Raw genomic sequence first — 26,625 nt, forward strand, 5'->3', positions numbered from 1 at the left:
CAAAAAGTACTGACAAGAATAAATATAAACAAATATTTAAAAAATGTAATTTTATTAATAAATTAATATATTTTTTGTGAACTATACGAATTTAGGTAAAAAATCAAGTTATGAAAAATTTGTCGCTAAAAACTTAGTTTAATGCCTAATGCAACATCTGTAAAAGTTTATTCTTTGCACGCGAATAACTCCCACGCATCGTATGAATTTAATTTCCCAACTTTCTTTTTCAGGACGTTGCACATCTGGCCGACACGTGGGCTACATTGTTTCCTATTGTTTTATTTAAACGGTCTAGTATATAACCAATCCCCAGGACGACCAATCCATAGTTGGTACACGCTCTCGTCTAAATTAAGACACAGTTTCGGCCTCGAGATGCGCGCGCGCACTCCGACCGTCCGCTCAATAAAAACCAAACGTAGCACGTATTATATTTTTTCCCATCCCGATTTTTTCGAAAACCCCCTACCCGGGTAGCGGGGGTTCAAAAAACCAAAACACGTATTAAAAAAAACAACCCGGACAGTCAAAATGGTAAGTTGTTTGCGTAGGTCTAGTTCTAAAAATAGTGCTCTTGAAATATTTTTCGTTGGCAATGGTAAGATCGTTTTGTAATAAAATGTTTGTTCCAGTCTGTGATGTGAAAAACGAAGTGATATTTTCGAAGTAACAAGAATTATTGCGTCAATATGAAGTTCCAAATTGACGTTTTGGGGATATTTTTGAAAGTAGTCGTTAGGGTAAGTGATTAAAAGTGAATCAATGTTCGTAATTAATTATCTGACGGTGTAATTAATCTGTGAATTTTTTGAATTTCGAATTAAATTTTCCTAGTGAAATTAATGTAACTATTTACAAAACAAATTTAATATCTAGCTTTTATTAATACATTTAAATTTACATAATAACATTTCTAATACAAAGTGACTAAATTTGCTTTTTATATTGTTATATGCCTAAATTCCCAAATAACTATGAACTTTTAAAAAAGCTTCTAATGACAATAACATTTATCCAATTTTTGATGATATTGATATATATTGAACCTAAGTAAACCTTAATAACTAGAATAAAAACATTATAATACTAATCATCAAGTTAATATTTTATTGAAAAGGTAACGTTTGATTATATAAATTATATTGAAGTACTATTATAGAGTAAATTTACTAGAAAATTACCGAGGTTAAAGAATTATTATTTTTTTCTACCTCTTTTTTACCAAACGAACCATAAAAATATCTAGTCTAGTTGGTCAAGACTTTAGTAAATTAGGGAGATTTATAAATTGCCTTTAACTTTTTATGTAAAAACAAGAATTTTAGCGAATACATGGGCAGTATTTTCTCCTCATATTTTCTACGAGTATATGTTTAGACCTCATTCGCACGAGAACTTTTTTAACGGACGTTAAAAAGGCGTTCAAATACAACAAATGCATTCCCAAGAATATGTTCACACGACAACGTTTTTAAAACACGACCCTTTCGAAATTTCAGAAATTTCTGCAGTGTTGCATTTTCAATTTTGAATATTTGAACGCTTTTTCAACGTCTGTTAAAGCAAAAAAAATAGGTTGACTCTAAAGTCGGTTTACTGACGATAGTTGAACGTGACAACGTCATAAGAAAATACTGATGGAATGGTTGCATTTTTCTAAAGAAAATGTTCATTTTTCTATATACTTAATTTCTTGTAAAAAAAGTTGGCAACCCTAGAGCAAGGGAACGACGCATGACGTCATCTTTTTCGAGTGTACAACCGGCTCTATCGAATTATAAGACGTTGTTACATTAAAACTCTCGTGCGAATGAGGGCTTAGGTGTAGGCTTTACTTTCGTTAGGCTGAGTGCTAGCGAAAGTGAAGGACTATGCGAGAACGTGATGTAACTACGGGCGGTTCAATTAGTCTGGGACTTAGAATAATGGTCAAAGCTCTGTGACAAATTTTGCTTTTTCGTCGTAATTTTTTTCAGGCTTTTAAAGCGACTTTGACGAAAATGTAACAAGAAACAAGGAATATTTTATTCCTTTTTAATTTTTCCATTATATATTCTATTATCTGTTAACTTTTATTTTATTGTGGTTTACCATAAGTTAGTAACTATTTAATTTATTTCAAATCTGTAATAGTTGTTTGGGGATTACTTAAATATAATTCAGGTATAAATTTTGACTAAGTGTTTAATGATCCAAAGTATCAAACGATAACGGGTTTTGTTGTGATTTTATTAAACTATATTTTAATTAATTTATTAATTAAGCGGAATCTTTTTGATGAGGAAGAAGTCTAAGTTTTTTACAAGTATTTTCATTAAATATGTATTAAACATCCAAAAGATTTTTTACCTAGATTTGTACTGATATGCCTAAAAGTTATAGAAAAACTTAACCTTCCTTCCCTTCGTACTCTTTTTCCGGTGAGATAGTAATAAGTTACAGCTAAAGCATTCCACTAGGCCTAAATTTTAAAAAGCTACAAGCAAAATCAAACCTTTAAAACTCTTCGTTGTAAACCAAGGCATTAGAAATTTCGTCTAATAGATAGCTAACTAGCGTTTTCACCTAATTATAACTAGACTAACTAGACTAGAGAGCCGTGATAGGATGACCTCTGCCTCCGATTCCGGAGGGTGTGGGTTCGAATCCGGTCCAGGGCGCACACCTCCAATTTTTCAGTTGTGTGCATTAAAATTAAATATCACCTGTCTCAAACAGTGAAGGAAAACATCGTGACGAAACCTTCATACCAGAGAATTTTCTTAATTCTCTGCGTATGTGAAGTCTGCCAATTCGCAATGGGCCCGCATTGTGGACTAATGCCTAACCCTTCTTATTCTGAGAGGGGACTCGAGCTCAGCAGTGAGCAGAATATGGGTTGATAACAAACGAACGATAACTAGACCAATACTTGGATTCCAACTTAGGACTTTTCTGTCGTAAAGTGCGTTACCGACCGTGCCAAAGAGGTCATCAAACATATTGTATTCATAGAGACAATGATAGACGGGCGATCAACATACGGTTGTATTCACCTTGTACCAAAATACTCATACCTGTTTAGCATACTGATCAGTCCCCCTAGCCAAGTGGCACGTCGATTCTCTTTCTACGATCGCTAACGCTTCGAAAACTAGAAAGATGTATGGGAATGACATTTGCTATCGACAGGTCACGTGATCACGATCTGTCATTCCCATACATTTTTCTAGTTTTCAAAGCGATAGATGAAGAAGAAATAGAATCAACGTGCCACTTGGCTACGGGGGCTGGGCCTCTAGCCATGTAGCACGTCGATTCTCTTTCTACAAGCGTTAACGCTTCGAAAGTTTTTTACCGGCCACCGTGGCGCAGTGGTATGCGCGGTGGATTTACAAGACGGAGGTCCTGGGTTCAATCCCAGGCTGGGCCGATTGAGGTTTACTTAATTGGTCCAGGTCTGGCTGGTGGGAGGCTTCAGTCGTGGCTAGTTACCACCCTACCGGCAAAGACGTACCGCCAAACGATTTAGCGTTCCGGTACGATGCCGTGTATAAATCGAAAGGGGTGTGGATTTTCATCCTCCTCCTAACAAGTTTCCCCACTTCCTTCTTAGATTGCTTACCATCAGGTGAGAGAGAGGTCAAGAGCTAACTTGTAAAGAATAAAAAAAAACGCTAATGCTTTGAAATCTAAAAAAATATGAGAATGACATTTTGCTATAGCCATGTCACGTGATCAAGTTATCGATCAGATCTGTCATTCCCATAGATTTTATTAGTTTTGGAAGCGTTAGCGTTTGTAGAAAGTGAAACGACGTGCCACATGGCTAAGTCCCTGATTTGATATGCTCTACGCACTGATGATTATGAGTTGTGTTGACATGGGGCCAATAAAAACTACATCTATCTTCGATTCTCATCATCATCAGCTATTTAATAGTTATTAATGTAAACTAATAATTGAAAAACATAAAAACTTTTTGCTAAGGTTTAAAAAAGTACCGTTCGTTTTTGGACGGTTGATAAAGGTTTGATACTACATTACAGCACATGAGCATATTGTTTTACATTACGGCACATGTGCGTAATGAGATACATTACAATATTGAAATTGTTGATATAAGAGATACTTTATGAGCAAATGTGTTATAAAATAATAAATAATTTTTGCATACACATGCCATGTTTACGAAAGCCGAGGTACAAGCTTTAAGTTTGTAAAACGTCTATTTCTGTAATTTATGTACGCTGAGGCTGACTGCATTTAAGACTGTTTGAAGCTTTTAAACAGCTTTCGAAATTGTTTAGTACTATGAACTACATAATATTATGTTATACTCTGATTCATAAAACGTATAAATCGGAGTACAAGGAGTACAAGTAGACTCTTCGTTCCCGATTCGATCAATCTATAAGAATATTATAAAGCTGAAGAGTTTGTTTGTTTGTATGATTGAACGCGCTAATCTCAGGAACTACTGGTCCGATTTGAAAAATTCTTTCAGTGTTAGATAGCCTATTTATCGAGGAAGGCTATAGGCTATATATTATCCCCGTATTCCAACGGAATGGGATTCACACGGGTGAAACCTTGCGGCAACAGCTACTTTTAAAATAAACGTTCCTCCTTCCTTTTTCAAAGCGATCGATCCTCTGCGAACTTATGGAATGCTCTTCAAAATGCCGTTTTCCCTGCAACGTGGGTATTTTGAAGTCAAGAGTGATTAAGCACCTTCTAAGTAAGTCGTTACATCATCAGGCTATACAGTAACCATAATATATGGAGTACTGTACGTACTTACCGGATACTTCTGTACAAGAGCTGGCACATATTAACCTCCATGGCTAGGCGGTGCAGTGCCCCGGGGTCCTCAAGCTCAGGGGTCTATCGAATCCTTACCAGAAAATCGCGAACGAACTGAACATGTACAGCTTGAGATCTGATGATAAAGTACCTTAGCATATTTACCTATTATTTAATAATTATATATACAGGTTGTTCCGTAATTAAAAATTAAATTAAAAATCAGACCCTCCCATACATTTTTGCCAGCCATTTTGTAACTACAAAAAGTAGACACAAATTTTATACTGATTTACAAACCTCAATAACTGTACAAGTTTTTAAAATGATAGTACACTTCAGTTCTATACATTTTTTTTACAAGACAATTTTTTTTAATCGGGTCATCTTATTGAAAGAAAAATAATTATTGCATTTAAAGCTTTTTCTACAAAACAAATAAAACATTAATTATGAAAATAGTATTATAGTACGTTGGTTATTTATTTCATAACATTAAACAAAAATCAGTTCTTTAAAATCATAATTACAGCAGCAGCAATCAGTTTTTTCAATGCTGTACATTGAAAAAACTGATTCAAGATAGAGGAATTTGAAAAATCCGAAAAAAAAATAACTTAGTCACCCTAGGGATTTTTGGAAAACTATTCAAATTTGATATTTGATATTAGATAATTAGGTGGTGCATCTACCATTTGCGTATTATCTATTGATTACGGGACAAACTGTATATTTGGTTACTTAGCTAGGGCACTGTTTAAGCTTTTATAAAATAGGGACCGGTGCTGCAAAATGTTGAAAAAAAACAAAATAGTTTCGAAATGTTTACCCACTGTTTTTTGTATTACGTTTTCTTGAAGAAAACTGGAGTTAAAAGAATTTAGAACAAAAGTAATAATTTTCCTTTTTATTACAAGTTTCCAATACGCAGCCGCCATTACCAACAGCCGTTAGTGTTTTCCTTCCGCGGCGTAGAGTACGTGATAATAGTTCTACAGTTCTACGTCTATGCTTGAGCTGGCTATTGGAAATACGCCGAAGCGGAAACTCGCGCCGCTGGAATGGCGAATGGGGATGATGACTAGGTTTGAATATATTGATTTTTATGATACATTCGGGTAAATAGGGTCAATGTTAACTAATTTATACATAAAAAGCAAAGATTGTCTGGATATTTGCAAAATAAATGAGATTATAAAATTTCAAAATCTATTAAAAATATTTTATCGTAATTAGATGAAAATTCATACAGTTTTAGCTTCTTTAAATTAAATGTGACATTTTTTAATAAATGAACTATAAGCATAAACGCACAAATAACAAAGATATTAGTAATTTTGTTTGAACGCGCATACAAATCTAACGATCACTACATTGCCTATGACGTCATTAGTTCGAGCCATTTTGTATGGGGCGTTTTTCAGGGCTCCGCGGCAGCGCCGCAAATCTGACTCTTTAAATCCCTGTAGCTCCGAAAGTAATGATCGCAGATACCCTGTTACTTTTACAAAATTGCTTTACTATTAGTATACTCTTAATTTATATACAATTTAAAAAACTGTCATCATCCCTATTGGCGAATTGACGAATAAAAACAAATGTCAATAACCTTTTAAAACTAAATAGATTTAACAAATAAATCAGCAATTTTATTCGGATTCAGTGCAATGCGTAACTGTCCTAACTATAAATTAATAAGTCAAGAGTTACGCCAGCATAGTTACCATTCCTGTCGGAATACCTACCTTGATAAAATGCAGCAGACACTCAAAAATAATGTGGCTATTGGTAAAAGAATTTTCAAATTCGATTTAGTAGATCCAGAAATTACTCCCTACAATCTCACAAACATCTTTATAATATTAGTAAATATATAATTACTAATATTATATTGTCTAGGCTAATATTTGGAAAACCTGAACCAATTTTCACAGAAAGATAAGAGGTAAAAATTCCCTTGACAGCAATTTTAATTTTTTTTAAGAAAAATCCATGGTTCCCGCGGGAATTGTGAAATACTGAATGTCACGTGGAAGGAAAGGAGGAAGTCGCGGACGTCCGCTAGTTTTAAATAAACTTTTGGCTGGTGGGAGGCTTCGGCCGTGGCTAGTTACCACCCTACCGGCAAAGACGTACCGCCAAGCGGTTTAGCGGTCCGGTACGATGTAGTGTAGAAACCGAAAAGGGTGTGGATTTTCACCCTAGTCCTAACAAGTTAGACCGTTTCCGTCTTAGCCTGCATCATCACTTACCATCAGATGAGATTGTAGTCAAGGGCTAACTTGTAAAGATTAAAAAAAAATAATAAAAAAAACTCCATGTTTCTTTATTTGTTTTTCTTTTCGTAAAACACTAAACTAACAAACTTCTATTACAAAGTTCTTTTTTTGAAAAAAAAAAACGCCCGTAGCTCTGAATTGCTCTGATTCAAGTTTTGAAAAACTTTACTCCGCTGACGCCACAGAGCAGGCCGCGTGCCAAATCGCCTACATTTAAAATAAACAATAACACACCATTATCAAGCCATATTCGGCTCACTGCTGAGCTCGAGTCTCCTCTCAGAATGAGAGGGGTTATACCAATAGTCCACCACACTGGCCCAATGCGGATTGGCAGACTTCACACACGCAGAGAATTAAGATAATTCTCTGGTATGCAGGTTTCCTCACGATGTTTTCCTTCACCGATTGAGACACGTGATATTTAATTTCTTAAAATGCACACAACTGAAAAGTTGGAGGTGCATGCCCCGGACCGGATTCAAACCCACACCCTCCGGAATCGGAGGCAGTGGTCATATCCACTGGGCTATCACGGCTTATTACACAATAACACAATTTAGTTGTTATTATGTAATACATCTATTTAGTTCTCTGAAGCGACTAATATTGTTTATTACTACCAAAATAGATTATCATTGTCAGCTTATTTTAACGGTCACTAGAGGACCAGGGTCTGTAGTCATGTCGCACGTGGATTCTTTTTCTATTAACTTAGCGTTAATAGAAAAAGAATCCAACCGCTTTGAAAATTATAAAAAAATATAGGGATGACAGATCCGATCGATAACTTGCTCACGTGAGCTGTCGATAGCAAATGTCATTTCCATACAATTTATTAATTTTCGAAGTGTTTGCGATTGTAGAAAGAGAGTCGACATGCCTTACCTTGCCTTTCTCCTTATAGCAAAGGTAATATGGAGCTTAGATCATTTACCACTTTTGTTTTGTTAATACTTTATTGTACATTTACTTAGTTATGTTTACAATAAAGTGTATAGGTACTTTCACTTTATTTAATTTTTATTAGACACTCTTCTAATGCGGTATTGTGAGCGTGGTGATAATGTAAATATAATATTTTTAACAAAAAAAAAAATTACCGACTTCAAAGATGCAGTACTCTAAAAAGCGAAAAATAACATCGTACCTTTATCCTTTCTATTGATCGATTTGAACGCGGTATGCCAAACAGGCTCTTAAAGTTGATTTTAATTTATTGGCACCACTTTCAAACCGATCAATAGAAAGTACAGTATATAAGTATTGAGAGAGACAAATATCTTAGTAATAGATGGATTCACCGTGCCGGGTCCAACGCGTGGCAGAGAGAAAAACTAAAAATAAATTACGTAAATTTTATGAAAATGAAATAGCTAGCTAAGCTTATATTAAGTTTATCCGGTTATTGCTCTTATCCCCAGTTTCGTATGCAAATTCAGTGTTAGCAAGCATTCGCAGTGTATTGGAATTTACATTTTACAGCGAACACAAGTTTCATACAAAACATACGGGCGTATTTTGTGTCAAAATTTTAATTTGCGACTTTACTACTCACCGTTATGAATAATTAATTAAATTTTAGAGGTAAAGTTTGTGGTATGGTAGGGGGTAATCTATCTACTGAACCGATTTTGAAAATTATTTTACCACAAGAAAGTCACGTTATATGTGAGTGACGTAGGCTATTTTACTCTCACGGTAACGGGAACTACGCGGGTGAAAGTAATAAACAATAATTAATACAACAATAAAAAATAATAAACAATAATTGAGAATTTAAAAAAATCGACAAAAAAACCAGTATTAGCCAGAATATTTCATTTTATGAAAGCTTAAAGTCTGTTTGCCCGTTATTCTGCCATGTAGTGGTATGGTAGACAATTATTATGCAGTCTGGACCATGATGTATTTGGCAGGTAGCAGGTGTCAAAGGTCCAGTTCCTCAATTAACAAGGTGTAAGACATACAGATTAATAAATGCGCGTGATAAAGTCGAACTTCTTAGCAATAGGTTAGCTGTAGATTATTTAAAACGCAAGTTTCTCTGAATGGGATGGCACAATATAAAGTTTTTTTTTCAATAATTAATAATATTATTAGGTAGCATTAAAAACCTCTCCGTAATGCTGATGTGTCATCAAGGATCTTTTGTCGAGACAAAGCCTGTCAGAAGATTCACTTTCTTGCGTAAAAAAATCTTAATACGCAGATAATGAGGTAGACGTTTAGTGCAAGTAAGAATATACTCTTACTAGCTGACGCGCAGTTTTACCCGCGTGGTTCCCGTTCCGTAGGTATACGGAAACATTATATAGCCTATAGACTTTCTCGATAAATGGGCTAACTAACACTGAAATAATTTTTCAAATCGAACCAATAGCTCCTGAGATTAGCGCGTTCAATCAAAAAAACAAACTCTTCAGCTTTATAATATTATATTAGTATAGATTTAGCAGGGAATGTGAAATGTCCCCGTGTTTTCCAAGTTTACATTCGTCATCCATTGAACGGGGATGGATAAACATGTTGAGACTCAAACTAGATTTGACAAGTTAGCGTAAACCGCCGCTAAGCTAAATGATAGCTTTGCACAGCCTTTGTGGCTACATCCTAACGAATCAATACATCAATACATACTATAACATATAAATAAAATTAAAGTGCGTCTGTGATATGAAAATAATTGTGTTTTCGCAAGTTCTTAAAACACGAAACAAAACACTCGACGAAAAAGTATTTGTACTGAGCTAGAACACGAACTTTTTGGAACGAAGTTCCTTAACGCGCGTTGCTAGACGGAAAAAAATAAGACCAAAAAGTTGTAACGACACTCTTTACCCGAAGAAGGGGAATGTTTTTGCTACATTTGTAAGCCATGACCTGAAGACAGCTGGTGAGCTTTAGGATCCTCAAAAGGTCACCCGACCCCAAATGAAGATTAGATGAAATGGGATGGGATGGGATATCGATAGCGATAGCGATAGCCATAACGATATCGATAACGATATCTATAGCGATAGCGATTACGATATCTATAGCGATAGCTATAATAGCCAGCGAACTTCGTTCCTTCCATCCGGGTGTCCCTTGACACCTTTCAAGTTTTTATAATTTTTGTATGTCTGTCTGTTTGATCGGACTAATCACAGGAATGGCTGAACTGATTTGACTTTAATGGGACTTTCACTTTATCCCGGAATTGCCCCGGGATCGATATTATTGGTTAGTATAGTTTATGTAGGTATTTCGTGACGTTGAATAAATAGCTACTTTGTTTGGATATAGAAACCATGGCATTCATCATCATCATTAGCAACCCATTTTCGGCTCACTGTTGATCATGAGTCTCTTCTCACAAATGAGAGTGGTTAGGCCAATAGTCCACCACGATGGCCCAATGCAGATTGGCAGACTCCACACACGTAGAAAATTATGAAAATTCTCAGGTATGCAAGTTTTCTCACGATGTTATTCCTTCTCCGTTTTTTCCACCCACACATTCGGAATCGTAGGCAGAGGTCATATCCACTGGGCTATCAAGCCTCTAGCTGATATGATCTGGCATTAGTAGTTCCAAATACGAGCCGTGAAACCAGAGAACTACTACTATTAAAGCCTCCTCTAATGTCGCAATCCTCTTATACAGAATTTGCAATTTAAACTGAAGCTTACACATACGAGTATAGTTTGAATGTTTCAATTTAAATCAGAGCTTATAAATACGTAGTACTGCAACAACAAATCCCTTCAACTGGATATCGGAATTAGTCAGCCGTCACCATCTATCGAACTTTTCAAAAACACATTGTAGATCGAAAGCATGTCACTGCCAGACCTTCCCCGATTTAAAAAAGCTGATTGTTCTTAAGTCCTTGCTCCTATCATAGATCTCTATACCAGTGGCGTGCACTTTAGTAAAATACATATATTATTTTCTTTTGTTATTCTTTACATGTTAGCCCTTGACTGTAATCTCACCTGATGGTAACTGATGATGCAATCTAAGATGGAAGCGAGTTAACTTGTTAGCAGTAGGATGAAAATCCACACTCCTTCTGGTTTATACATGACATCAAACCGGAACGCTAAATCGCTTGGCGGTACGTCTTTGCCGAAACATATACATACCTACATATATAATACACACAAATATAGGCACAAAAACGTACCGCCTTCCCCGAGGACTCATTACGAACCTATGCCAGTAGCTTACATATGTGTAGTAGTAGTAGTATGGCATGTCGATTCTCCTACAAACGCTAACGCTTCGTAAATTAGTAAATTAGAGAAATGTATAGGAATCGCGGGCAAACTTGTACCCCTTTCGGTTTCTATATGACATTGTACCGGAACGCTAAATCGCTTGGCGGTAGCGGTCTTTGCCGGTCAAAGACAAAGTCAAAAGTCAAAATTCATTTATTTCAATTATGCTTAGTTTACAAGCACTTTTGAAAGGTCCAGATTATGTCATAATTTAATTTAATATAGTATTAATAATATTATAATAGGTGGTAATAATAGTCGAAAACTTAAAACTAAAGGGTTCCTTAACTTAACTTACGAGGGTTCCAAACGCGCCTTGGTAGGGTGGTAACTAGCCTCGTCCGAAGCCTCTCACAAGCTAGACCTGGACCAATAATTATGAAAACCTCAATCGGCCCAGCCGGGGATCGGTCCCAGGACGTCCGTCTTATAAATCCACTGCTCATAACACTGCGCCACAGAGGCCGTCACTTCTATTTCTCTAAGTTATCTATGGTAGAGGCATGAACTGTCAAACTTTCATATTTGAAGTAATGAGGTAGGTCTCACCTTAACAGGCTCTCAGTCCATTGTAGTACCGGTGTAAAAATATAGAACAAAGCGAGCACCGACATATAAAAGTTTCCAACTAATATATGAGCGTGTTCGTTCCAATATAACGGGTCGTTACTCCGTGTTTTCAAGGTGCAGTGTAAACAGCTATTTCATTCCAGGCGACGCAATGCATAAAATCTCACATAAATTCAGAATAAATGTAGCGATATTGCTATACTTTAAGCATCGTGTACGGTTAAAGAAAATATCAAGATTGAAGCTATTCGTCCGGTAACCGGAATAATTAATATAATAAAGTATCAAAATACTTGGACCTTGCTCACGAGATTACCGTCATGTGGAATGATGAGTCAACTATTATTGTTCCGATAGTTGTTTCAGTCAATGGTCTTATAGCGAAAAGCTTCGACTAACTCCTTAAGAAGCTTTCGCTTAACTGTTGGATCAAGAGTCGGATACAAAAGGCAGTGATTCTTGAGACGGCGCGTATTGTGAGGAGGTTCCTCACTCTGGAGCCCTGACCACCGGTTGATTGGGCACTCAAATGTCCCGCAGCGGGAGGGTTGTTTTTTTTTTATAAATTTTTAAAAGTGTTTTTTTTTATTTTATACTTATATTGATATTGTTAAAAATTAAAAAAAGAGCAAATAAAATTATTAATAGATTTTAAAAATATAATAATAAGCCGTATTAATTGTCCAGTAACCGTATGAATAATATTCGTACCGTTGCTGTAAGCATAGTTACTTCGCAATCTTTACTAATATTATGAAGAAGTTTTTTGGTGTAAATCGGGGGTAAATCTCTGGATCTACTGAACCGATTTAGAAAATTCTTTTATCAGTAGAAGGACACGTTATTTGTGAGTGCATTGGCTCGAAATCTGCCAAAAGCCACAGTCCAAACAGGCCACAAACTTTCTCTGAATTTTTTCACCGTGGTTAGTTGTCTCGACCGGTGACAGGGGTGGCTCATTTTTTGCGCTAAAGATTCTGGTTGTCTTTGCGGAAATACAGGCATTCTTGCCACCATTTCACGTGGGCATTATTTATAAAGTTATTAGGATAAATTAGTTTATGTTACTCATTGTATTTTAAATCAAAAGTCAGAATCAATATTAATTTATATATAGTAGGCTTAATTTACAAGCACTTTTGAAACGTAAAGTTTGACTATTTGTAAAAACACTACCGCCGGTTCGGAAGGCAGGTCCTGCTGAGAAGAGCCGGCAAAAAAACCAACAGTTTCTCTTTTTTTTATTGACTCCCGACACAAAAAGAGGAGTGTTATAAGTTTGACGAGTATATCTGTGTGAGTGTCTCTAGTGTCTGTCTATCTATCTGGCTGTGGCATTATGGTCCCAAACAGATGAAGCGATTCCAATTTAGTTTTTTTTTGTATTGGTTTGAAATAAAAATGATCAATTTTCTTTGATCTTCTTGATATTGCAACAACATTTAAACTTTTCATAGAAAGAATTTCTGGTATAAAATTTCTTTCTCTAGTTAATTTAATGACCCTCGAGGGTTTTTAAAAAAATTTTAATTTTGTAAATTATATTTCTTCTTTTCAGCTCAACAAAGTGACGTTCGCCCCCCTGGTGGTGTCGACGCTCTTCATCCTCCTGACGTCACTGCTTGCACACTGCGCGCGCCGGTTTGTGCAGAAGACAGTGAAGGAACCCTTTGTGAAGCTATTGCTTGAGGAGGCGATCGCCGCTGCCGAGCTATGCGGATGCTGTTTCGAGCTGATAGTTGGTGAGGAGTTTGGTTTAAATCGTTATCAGCCTCAAAAAAGGCAAAGGCCAAAGCCTACTTATACCTATAATTGTAATAGTCATAATTATTATTATTATAGAATCAGAGGGGTTAGAATAGTCCATCACGTTGGTCCAATTCGGATTGACAGACTTCACACACGCAGAGAATTAAGAAAATTCTCTGGTATGCAGGTCTCCTCACAATGTTTCTCCTTCACCGTTTGAGACACGTGATATTTCTTAAAATGCACACAACTGAAACTTGGTGGTGCATCCTCCGGACCATATTCGAACCCTCACTCTCCGCAAACGTAGGCAGAGGTCATATCCACTGGGCTGTCACGGCTAGTACGGCACTACAATAGTAGTGATAGTAGTCAGTAATCTTGCCAATCGTGCAACCGGACTCTTAAAACTGATTCTCTAGTCACATCCGAGAACACTCTAGCGTTAAAGCCGTTAAAGCCAAGGTGTCACGTCATTATTGTCGTGACACGTTAAAGCCAAGTGTCACGTCACTATTGTCGGATACGTCAAGCAGGCTACAAAATCTACATGGCCATTTTGTAACGGTGCGCCTACGTTACTATGACACTCGAATGCGTGTTAGTGGGCCTACGGTGTTAATGTTTGACTTTGTAACCAGCCCCTGTAGCCAAGAGGCACGTCGATTCTCTTTCTACGATCGCAAACGCTTCGAAAACTAGAAAAATGTATGGGTATGACAGATCTTGATCACGTGACCTGTCGATAGCAAATGTCATTCCCATTCATTTTGTTAGTTTTCGAAGCGTTAGCGATTGTAGAAAGAAAATCGACGTGCTACTTGGCTACAGGGCCAGGGCCCCAACCATGACGTGCCACATGGCTAAGGCCCCAGGACAAGATTGTATTGACAATAACCAGGCTTAACCTGCTCCGCTCTGCTGCAGGCTTAACCGAGGCAATGTAGCACCACCAACTTCCCAACACCAATTAGACAACATGAATGAGAGTTTTATTAAGAACTTCTTGTTAGAAAAAGAAGATCAGTATTTATCTCCTAGTCCAAAGCTCGGTTAACTACTAAACTAACTAGTCAGTTAAAAACTCTTACTCAATTTCTAATGCTTAATGTATTGTTTATTTTATTTTATTTTATTTTATTTTATTATTATTGTAAATTATTTTAGATTGTAGGTTAAATTACTTTCAAGTTTTTAACCGGACTCTGCAGTGCTGTGAATGCCTGTAAAAGATGGCTGTAGTATTTCAAGTATTTTGTAACTCACTTATATACCTATAATGTTTTCTGCTGTCATTGTTGGCATTACAAATAAATAAATAAATAAATGTATATTTCTTTTATAAAGTTTATCTTTTGTGATATTTGTCCACGTATTTATCTAATTCGCGGAAAATAGCATAATTGTTATTCATTGAAAATCATTTTCAATTCCAGTGGCGGATAATTTCGGCGTGGCCACGTACGCCATCTTCTTATTCGCGCTCACGATTTGGTGGTCGTTGAACTGGGGCGACGCGACGGCGTGCCCCTACACACACGTGGAAGACCTCATAGAAGGTAAGCGACCCCTCCTGCGGGGTTCATAGTACGGAACTTTATTAATGAGTTCATAAATAGTTTGAGATTTCGCAAGACAATTATAAAAAAAGTTTAACTGAGTAAACATAACTTGGAAAAAAAAACTAATAAGAGACTATAGCTGCAAGTTTACAACTAAGTAGATACTTATATATACATTTTTTACACGCATAATATAGAGAAAACAGTCAGTGAAACATTTTTGGCTGAATTTCTCGAGGTTTTTAAGAGACATATCAAGACCCCTTGTACTTGTAACTTGTATACGCCCGGGATTTCCAAATAAATGTCCGGACCCTTGCTCTACGCATGCATCGTTGCTATCCCCCATTTTAGGGATGTGGGGGGGTTAGAAAGAGACAAAAAGTAGCCTATCTCACTCCTCACCTTTTCAACTATCTTCACTTAAAAAATCACGCTATTTCGTCGCTCCGTTTTGCCGCGAAAGACGGTCAAACAAACGAACGGATAGACAGACATACACACTTTCACATTTGTAATGTTAAAGTATACATTATTGCTTAGCAATATGTACAGATGATTGTGGAGCGATTAGCAGAGCAACCTGAAATGGCGAACCCGCACCAGAAAGTGGAGTGTTAGTCGAACCCCACTCCGCTTTCCGTTGCGGGGTCACCATTCCAGCACCTTAGGTCCATCGACTCTTCGAACTGCCACTTTAGCTGCGCTTATTAGAGCTATGTGTTTGTATGCCTAGTAGTTCTAAATTGATCTACAATACGCCACGTTCTTTAATTATGTTGTAGAGTGGTTATAAGTTGCATGGAGCAACTTTGGTATTTGGTGTGTGTGTAGAAATTGTTTCATATAGCCGTGACGTCATAATTAAACAATATTGCTTAGAAAGGAGCAATTTTAATTGCCCGTGTTGCATCTCATCTCCATTGCTCGTCTCGGAGGAAAGTGAATCCTAACTGCAAACTAACTAGTGCTTGAAAAATTTCACATTGCTACTTATGATAGTAAGCAAGTCAGCTTCTTGGCTTGCTTTCAAGTTCCATACTATACCTATTCAAAAAGAAACTTTCTGCTATTTGGATTCTACTCAGGATTATTGCTTCCGAGCTAGGAAATATTTTAACGCAATAAATATTCGACGATGAAAAATCTGTTTTACGGAATACAAATTTTGTTTTAATTGTAATTCATCATTATTATCCTATTTCAACTGGCCCAATACAAGGTCAACCTTCCTTGCTTAAAGTAGAGGGCGTAAATATATTTTAGGCTTTTGTATGCTAGTAGAAACCCGGTGTTTTACCGGTGTACTACCCATTCCCGTGGGAATATGGGGATAAAATATAGCCTATATTACTCGCTGATAATGCAGCTATTCATTGGTGGAAGATTTTTTTAAATCGGTCTTTTAGTTTCGGAAAATTTGTAACAAACACACAATCAAAATAATCCTTTTTTTTATTCTTTACATTTTACAAGTACCCCTTGACTACAATCTCACCTGATGGTAAGTGATGATGTACCTAATCTAAGATAGAAGCGAGCTAACTTGTTAGGAGTAGGATGAAAATCCACACCCCTTTCGGCTTCTACCGAACTTCGTACCGGAACGCTAAATCGCTTGGCGGTAAGTCTTTGCCGGCAGTGCAATCAATTGGCCCAGCTGGAGATCGAACCCAGGACCTCTGTCTAATAACTCTACCGCGCATAGCATTGCGCCACGGAGGTCGTCACATCATCGTCAGATAAGTTATTAGACCATGCATTGAAGGTCATTGATTGATATGATCATGTTTCGCTATAAAGAAAGATTTCTCATTTCCCAGGCAAAGGAGATATACGGAAGGCTCTTCTGAAAACGTGGGCGGAGCTCACTGGTGGTCTGCTGGTCTTCAAATATGTCCAGCTGTACTGGGCGCTGGAAATATCCGATACTCATAAAAACAAGGCTTTTGAGGATTGTTCTGCTGATTTACAGGTGATTTACATATTCACTTCTACTAGTAGGGAAGCCCGGGGTGCTTTTGGAGTTGCTAAAGCATCATTGGGATCGATTAGATTTAGTAGATTAGATGATAGAAAGAATAAATGGTTATATACTTTTTTCGCTTTCAGCGGTGGGGAAAAAAACTACAGACTCGTTAGAAAATATTAGCGATTATTCAGGAGAGTATTTCATTCTAAATGAGTAAAAAATTATTAATCGCACTCGTGGCCTGAGAACAGAAATATAAGGTTTTTATTTTGTAAGTTTTGAACCCTCCTATTCCCTTACGTTACGCTCAAATCGTCAGATTTTCAAAATGCACACCTTTTAGCTATCAACTCACCTACCTTATCTTTATCTGACGGGCTAGTTGAGTATTTCTGAAGTTAGTTTTTTTTTTGGTTGCCCTAAATTACCCATCAGTATTAAGGGCTCACACTTGGTTGTGGTACTAAACAACGTGCAAGGTATATTCCCTTATGTTCATCTGCCGCGCTCGAGTAACTGCAAAAAACCTCTCTTCGGCTCCTCTACTATAGGCAGTACTTTTCAACTGCCTGTAGTGCAGTGGTTAGCCAGAATCACGAGGTCCTGGAATTGAGTCCTGGTTCTGCCTGGATAGTGTATTTTTTTTTCGTCTAAAAAATTTTCGGCATAATTTTTTAGCCCGTAATCGGGAAAACGATGGTGTTACACCCTCGTGCCTCGGAGAGCATGTTAAGCTGACATTTCCGGTCATTATCATTAACATGCTCTTATTAACGTGCTCTCCGAGGCACAGAGGTGTTAAACATGTGTAGGTACACATGTGTTGTGGGGCAAAAAAAAACTTAACTAGAGGACCCAAGTTAGCCCATGACTACTATCTCACCTGATGGTAAGTGATGATGCAATCTAAGATGTAAGCGGGCTAACTTGTTAGGAGGAGGATGAAATCTACACCCCTTTCGGTTTCTACACATCATACAGCTGAATCGCTTGGCGGTACGTCTTTGCCGGTAGAGTGGTAACTATCTACGACCAAAGCATCCCACCAGCCAGACCTGCACCAATTAAGGAAACCTTATCAAACCAGGACCTCCGTCTTGTAAATCTACCGCGCATACCTTTGCGCCAAACTCGACTTTTCCGGGATGAAAAGGCGATTTGCAAGACACAGCGTAAAGGAGGAACAAACATACTTACACACAAACTTTCGCCTATAAAATATTAGTTCGAATAATTATCTCTACTATCTTCCCTTAAAACTTATAGATTTTAAAAAAAATCTCTACTATCTGTACCTACCTACGTGTAGATAAACCATCAATAAAGGCTTTAAATGTTAACTGTTTTAATTAAAAGCATTTACAGTCACAACGGCACATGAAGAGGTCATTTTAATTATATTGAAGACTCTTGAAAACAATTCACAGAGACAATTTTTGTTTGCATTTAAAATAAACGGGCCTTTTAACAAAAGGTAGATGATTCTGGAGCCCCGTTTCGTAGAAAAACAATGACATTATTATCAGTTTCGAAATGTCTTTTAATGCTGTTTGTTTTTTGTTTTGTTTAACGTGGATATCGTCCGTTCTCTCTTTTGTTGCGATAGAAAGAATGAGAGAGCTAAATATTAGATTCCGACGCTATTGGTCGACATTTGTCTTGCTCTCGTCTCGAGGTCTCCCATCAAAGGCCTATTTAACAGCCCACTACATGCCCTACCTCCATATAGGAGAGGAGATATGACGCTTAGACCCATTACCTTACCGTTTGTATACGGGTTAACAGGCAATCATAAATAACAATCCATATTCGGCTCACTGTTGAGCACGAGTCTCCTCTCAGAATGAGGTCTCCACTCAGAACGAGAGGGGTAAATCTTTAGTCCACCACGCTGGCCCAATGCGGATCGGCAGACTTCACATACGTAGAGTATTAAGAAAAAGAAATCTCAGGTATGCAGGTTTCCTCTCGATGTTTTCCTTCACCGTTTGAGGTGTGATATTTAGTTTCTTAAAAAGCACTTAGCGGGCGATAATAATGTTAAATTCTATAACGACTACAATTAGCTGCTGTTAATGTTTAATACTCTCCGAGACACGAGGGTTTAAAATCACATTTTCCAACTCCGAGTTAACAATCAAAAATCATGCTATAAGTAAAATTGGCATTTTTTTATTTACGTACAGATTTAGGACCTATTTAAAGTACATGCATTGATTTCTACTCTCATATTAAATTAAAAAATATCTTTTAAGAATATTTTCCAAAGTATCATCATCATCATCATCATCATTATATCATCCGATGGACGTCCACTGCAGGACGATACTGAGCCACCTGTATCCAGCGAATCCCTGCAACTCGCTTGATGTCGTCAGTCTACCTGGTGGGGGGTCGGCCAACACTGCGCTTACTAGTGCGGGGTCGCCATTCTAGCACTATGGGACCCCAACGTCCATCGGCTGATTCGTACTATGTGCCCCGCCCATTGCCACTTCAGTTTCGCAACTCGTTGAGCTATGTCGGTGACTTTGGTTCTTCTGCGGAACTCCTCATTTCTGATTCTATCACGCAGAGATACTCTCCCAAGTAGATATACATTTTGTATATTTATTATGTAAATTGTAAATTAATTTAAGTGTGGACGTTCCCTTACTATAAAAAGTTTCCACTTGTATCGAAGTTTTGTTTAACTACAACTTTTGTTCGTATAGAGTATAGACTCTCTTTTTTTTATTGACTAGGGAACAGTTTCCTGTATTGCTCTTTGTAACGTAACTTTTACATATGGTTGGAAAGTTTATAATTAATTTTTCTGCTTGCTTAATTAACGTTTGAAAAGTTTCTCATTAAGCTGTACTTTTACAATTTTTTAAAAAATAAACTGCTGGTCACTTTAGCGGAATCTAAATGAATTCATTGTAAATTAGTAATTAAAATTTTATTAAAGATATGTAACTCTAATAATGAAGAACTTTCCATACAAACTTTCAACCCGTATTTCGCTCTCTTTTTATTTTCGCAATTAAAAGTATTCTATAACCTTCTCCGTATTATGGTCGTAAACCATGCCAAGTTTCATTTGAATTCATTGAGTAGTTTCAGCGTGATGCCCGGCCAAGAAAATCACGGACAGACAGACAAAAAAATCGAAAAAAAATATTGTTGGCTTCAGTATCAATTATATCAACAAAACCTCCAACAAAAATTTTCAAAATATCTTCACTGTACAGAATTTGACCTGTTACAGTTTTATTATAAGAATAGATATCGACTCAAAGCTTTGTTGTAAAAATAATTCATAACAAACAATAAATCAAATCCGTGTATTGCTTGGTAAAATAGATTTTATTTCCTTGTTTTTTTTAACATGTTAAGCATTACTAACTAGCTATTTAACTGACAATGATCGATGTGCTTATAGCTTGGCAAATTCGTTGATGTGTCATCAACGAATTTGCCACATGATATGCGGGCGACGGGGAGAAAGGACAACGCGGGTGTGAAATCGAGCGCGCGGGGCAGAGGCTGGAAGTGGGGTGTATCACTTGTGTCATGTCATCGCTACCCGCCTCCCATCCCTCGCGGACCATCGGGAGTGTCACGAAAGAATTTGCCAATAAAATCGCACCCTGAATGCAAATCGGAGGTTCACACAAATATCCGGTTGTTACGCGGGGTGCTATATCATGGCCCTATCCAGACAAGGCTGCATTTTTATAGATGCAAGCTTAGAGTCCGTTAGGGTACATACATTGAAAAGTAACTAATATAAAACTAAAGCTATAATTTATTATAAAGAATTTTTTAATTAACATTTATTAAAATGACTGACAGTACGAGATTTAATTTATTAATAAATAAAAAAATATTAATAAGTAAAATTATACTGCTAATATTATTAATTATATTGATAAAGTTTTAAACAATATTGCTAATACTACTAATAATATAGTAACAATAATTTGTCAAAGTGAATGAATGAATGAATTAAATATACCTCATTGTAGACCCAAAATAAAAAGAAAACGGAAAAAAGCAAAGAAAAAAATAAACTTAAAAACTAATGTACAATTGGCAGCCTTATTGCAAATGAGCGATCTGTTCCAGACAACCAATCAAAAAATCAACATAGTGTTACTGCTACTGAAACAAACTAGCTAGGAGTACATGATCCTATAACCAGCCCTGCATTCTGTGAAGTTACATCGCTGATACATCGTACATTTCCATTGCACGTCGTTAGTGACATTAAAATGTTGGAATCTTATAAACATAGGCTACATTCGAATAAGGAGTGATAAACGCGAAAAGTTCGTCGACGAATGTAAATTAGCGGAATCGCGCCCTTGGAATTACGACGAAGTCTACGAAATTGTAAGCGCTAGGACGTTTCTGTTTAATTATTATATCTGTGCTAATATTAAGTGGAAAGATTCGATTGTTTCTTTGAGTTGACCTATTCAACTCAAACAAACAATCAAATCTTTCCTGATCGCTGAAACTAAAAAAATTCAATATTTTTTTCACTATTAGAATCCTACATTATCCCTGATGAAGTTAGGCTATATTTTATCTCCGCACTACATGGGTATACTATAGTTTGTATACAAATAATGGTTGTAACAGTGTTAGAAATAATCGTCGCCAAACTAATAACAACAAATAAACGTAAACGATGCTTCACCAAATGCTATCAGTACTATCAAACGCTATCACAGGTACTAAAGCGTTAACACAAATTTACCCCGTTGTTACAGAAGAATTTATTGTTCCCTATATCTTCGGGAGCTGCGCTAATTTTGTAAAATCAATAAAGCTAGGCAATAAAATGGGTACTTTGGCGGAATTTATGGGTTTCACCGATGAAAATGGCACAATTGAAATATACTGCAAACACAAATTAAAATATTTTCACAATTATGGATACAGCTGACGTTTTTGTAAATTCAAAATCCAGAATAACTAGATTTACGAGTACATAAACTATCGTAAACAGTAAAATTACTTACGTCTGTTTAGACGGTTATATGTAGCAGATGCCTGAACTTCATCAGGGTTTTTAGTATTACTTTTTCACCCGCGTTCTTAGGGAAAATATATTTTGTTTTTATTGTAAGTACACTCTCATCTGTAAAGACAATAAAAATTATAATTTTCTTTGTGTTTACAGTCTTAACACAAGATATCTGAAATTATTATACTCATACGTATAGACTTTAATTTTTGCCACGTAGTTAGTTAGCACTGAAAGGATTTTAGGACATTTTTAGTTTAAGGGAGTAAAATAGAAGAGGAAAATTCGTATAAAAGTTTTCTTAAAACTTTGTCGCGAGTGTTTGTTAATCTTCTAAAATAAGCATTTTTATTTTTCATAGTTGTTGAAATATGAACCCGTAAATTTAAAAAATCTCCGTTAGTTAATATGACTCAATATCTAGATATATAAATCGTATATTTACTTTAACAGGTGCCAGTGCTCTACGGAGCTATTGTAGAAGGCATAGCAACATGCCTTTGCAGATTAGCATCAAGGTCACTGAGTGATCTTAACCCGAGATACGCCACTGCCATCGACTCTTTCATCGGTACATCATTAGTCGTTGCTGGTGAGTCTTTATAAGTTTTACAATCATCTGGCTTTAGAGTGACTTTGATCATAATTTTACCGAGTCATTCATTGATTTCATTGCAATTGAACACTAGCGCATCTTTGATTTCTTTGTTAATATCATCATCTACTAATTCAATTTCAATTACAAGAACAGAATCACTGAATGCTATTGCAAATTTTAATTCTTCAAAGAAATCATAAGCATCCTCTTGTTAAAGTGTGTGTTCATCAGCAGTTTTTTTACCTAAAATCAAAGAGGGCTATGTCAGTTTGTTAATATGAAAAGGTTTTCCAAAGAATCCTATCTATTTCTAGGATTCAATGTTTGATAGTAAAACGACTATCTTATGTCAAATGTTAAGATGTAAAAATAATAAATTTTTAAGTAGAGTAGATAATTCTAGAATTTATACAGAAGTTTCTAGAAGGTAACTGCTTTTTCCTCACTCTCATGCGGGTTCATTTTGCAGGGGTCCTCACTAGAAACAAGGTATTCGTCTACCGCTATGAGGACAGTAGTGCTAAGGACCTCAGTGTGTCCATCTTTTGCAAAGTCGATGTAGGAAAAGGTACATGAATTAGCAGCCCGAATCAAAGGCACAGTTGTTTCACAAATATTCATACATTCCACACCATACCATTTTACTTCTTTTAAATTAGTTTCTTTATATAAATTTATATAAATGTACGAGAGTTGTTATTTTATGTTTATAGTTAAATTTCAAGTAGGCTTAATTTTCTTTATTGAAATCGGACCAGGCGTTTGATTCGGACAAAGCTATTGTATATTTAAAACAAATATTAGTGCTTCCTACTAACTTGTATAGTGCGTATGCTTTTTCTTTTATATGTCATTTGTTATTGTTAATGTTTAATTCTAGTCCATATGATTTTAAATGTTCTTCAAAATGATTGTATTTAACAAACGTCGAACGGGAAATGGTGTTAACTTAGCAATTAGAAAAACTATGCTCTATTTATAATAGTAATTACGGAGAACTGTGAGATAAAATCTATAGTAGTGCCTCTTTCTTTTTGTTTATTTGCATTTTGATTATCATCTTATACTACTACGTTTTCTTTTCATGTATGATTTTTGTGTTGTGCTTATTGAATAAATATTATTTTATCTATTAATTCGATACATAGATTGATCTATTGACCTCTAACATGTATATACAAAATTATAAACAACATTTTCAATAGCTCTGCAGTAAAAATATTTGCCCATTCCTTTCTCGGATTTTACGTTTATTTCGATTTTACGCGGGGAGGTTTAATAGTGGTCATGTTTGAGATTGTTATCTACAAAAAATACCAAAAGACAATCAACTTTTAGAATCGATAAATGGTTCTAAAAGATTGATAATATCTATGTATAAGGTGCATTAGAAATGATTATATTTCTACATCACAATCCTGAAATTATATTTCAAAATGTTAACGTATAATTGCTTTAAGTGTTTCGTTGTCAATCCCACCACTTTAATTTTATTAAAATGCGCTTCCGTTACTGCTAAAAGCGCGCTTAAAATCCACTTTAATTTTCGTGCTGACACCATTATTCATAATATTACTGGGATCATCGTATTTATGGTAAAAAGCAATCTGATAATTTCGTGAAAAATAACTTAAGTTTCATTTTTGAAATTGATTTGTTAACATGTATTTTTATAATTTTTTAATAGTGTTTTGTATATTTTGGAACATTGTTAAAAAATTAAAAAAGGACAAATTAATAATTGAGAGTAAAAAACATATTGAAAGATATGACTATTACATTAATTAAGTAATAATTTTGTTATAAACAACACTGTTGTCTTACAAAAATATCATGTTGCATTAATTAAAATTTTCCCCGTAAATTACTTTAATTTTATTATAGCTTCATTTAATTATAATTAGTTATTACTATCACCTATTATTATATTTAGTTAGGTTTTTACAAACATAATGCCTATATTTTTCTTTCTATGTACCAAAACTTACGCTCGAGGATTATTTATAGATGCCTGTAAAAAGCTGCATTAAAATCAGTTAAGAAGTTGATTGAATACAAGATAAATGAGGCTTATTTTAATTTTAATTGCGCCATTCGGCAATCGTATTGTGCTAGGCAACGCCCGCGGTTTTACCCATGTATTTCCCGTTCCTGTAAGAATATGGGATATAATATAGCCTATGACACTCACACATAACGTGCCTTTCTAGTGGTGAAACAATTTTCAAAATCGGTTCAGTAGATCCAGATAGTAACCCCTACAACACCACAAACTTTAACTCTTTAAACTATTAGTACAGATTTCATGTGTAGGTACTTTTTATTGTGATGTGTGCTTTTTTCTATTTTGTAGTTATATATTTTTTTTTATTTTACAGCTTTCGACTACTCAGGCGGTTACTTCAACCCGGTGTTAGCGACATCCTTGAAGGCGGGCTGTGAAGGTCACACCCTAATGGAACACGCCCTGGTCTACTGGATTGGTGCCACTGCGGGTTCCATTATCTCAGTGTATTTGTACAAACTACCCTCTATACAGAAGTATGTAAGGGGTACCACGGAAGTGAACGGTGACAGTATTTGGGCTGACAAAGAAGATTAGGTAATCACTTAGGTAAACCCAAAAACAAGAAGGTAATCTGTATTATTTCATTGTTTGTGTATATCTACATATATGTCATTTGCAAAGGGTATTTTTTATATCACCCAAAACGACGTGCCTTTCTTAAAAATATTATAATATAGTATACAAGAAATTTTATCCGTAAGAACTTAAACATGAAAAGTGAATTTATTTTCGTATAAAGAACTTCTATGTGGTTTCTTGGAGGGGTTGTATTTTCTTGAAACAGATTATACTTATTCATTTAAAGTACTTTTTGAACCAAAATTTACTTGTATCTCAATAAATTAAGGGCTTTAATGATTTTACCCATGTAACTGTCTAAATGCCCTGTTACGTTAAAGAAACACAAATCTTAATGCTTTCAGATCTATTAATTTCGGCCATTCACACAGACAGTCTATCTATTTTTTATTTTGTATATTACCCACTTATATATTATAATAATATGTATACATCAGTCTTTTTTTACTCTAGTCATTTACCTACGTAAGAAGAAACGAGTATTAATTTTAAAGGTTTTAGAAACAAAATTAATACTCATTATTTTACTAATTTATCTATAATAATCAACAATGAACTTATAAGTAATATGGAATCAAATGAAAATACGCGTGAATATGCGAACAAAATTAAATTTTCCTTTTTCATGAACTAATTAAGTTATTTTATAAGGAAAGTTATTGTTATAATTTTATAATATTTATAATTTACAGACGTTTGTTTTGTATTATATTTAAGAGACCTGTCGCGTCTTCCAAAAGTATAATAAGTGCTACGTTCTCTTGTTGTAAATAAAAGATTTATTTACTTATGTTTATAACTTGTTTTCTTTCTTTATATATGTTATAGATAACCGGAAAAAAAAAACCGATAAAAAGAGATTTTTAGGTAAACTTTTTTCACACTTAGAATGGTAAAATATGAATATTAAGTTATCATTCTATTTTAGAAACAACAAGCCTACTGAAAATTTTAGATATTTATAAATTTACATATATCTTAAAAGCAAAGATTATAAAAATTTTTTGAAAAAATATTCAAAAACGATGATGAATGTTTGGCTAAAAGATATAAATGGTTGCGTTAAATCTTATTCAAGTTTTAGGATTTAGCATAATTTTAAATTTTTTTTAAATATTTTTGCTTGCTTTTTTATTTCAAAATATTTTAAGGATTTAGCGTAATTTTAAAATATAAT

At 35.4% G+C, this 26,625-nt stretch overlaps 1 protein-coding gene across 3 annotated transcripts; it reads left to right on the plus strand.

The window, feature by feature from the left end:
- Nucleotides 1-327: 327 nt before the first annotated feature.
- LOC112048004 (aquaporin-11) lies at nt 328-26,247 on the plus strand. Of its 3 annotated transcripts, XM_052887431.1 has the most exons (8): nt 330-537; nt 636-743; nt 13,462-13,645; nt 15,089-15,211; nt 17,038-17,189; nt 22,657-22,795; nt 23,271-23,369; nt 25,180-26,247. In XM_052887431.1, the coding sequence occupies exons 2-8, from the start codon at nt 693-695 to the stop codon at nt 25,401-25,403; spliced, it is 972 nt and encodes a 323-aa protein (XP_052743391.1). In that variant the 5' UTR covers nt 330-537; nt 636-692; the 3' UTR covers nt 25,404-26,247. The 3 variants fall into 3 exon arrangements, with proteins under 3 accessions (XP_052743392.1, XP_052743391.1, XP_052743393.1); XM_052887432.1 differs by lacking the exon at nt 636-743 and having other exon boundaries at nt 328-537; XM_052887433.1 differs by lacking the exon at nt 23,271-23,369 and having other exon boundaries at nt 338-537.
- Nucleotides 26,248-26,625: the final 378 nt, after the last annotated feature.

Source organism: Bicyclus anynana, chromosome 19 (assembly GCF_947172395.1).
Source record: "Bicyclus anynana chromosome 19, ilBicAnyn1.1, whole genome shotgun sequence".
In the NCBI taxonomy this organism is placed as follows: domain Eukaryota; kingdom Metazoa; phylum Arthropoda; class Insecta; order Lepidoptera; family Nymphalidae; genus Bicyclus; species Bicyclus anynana.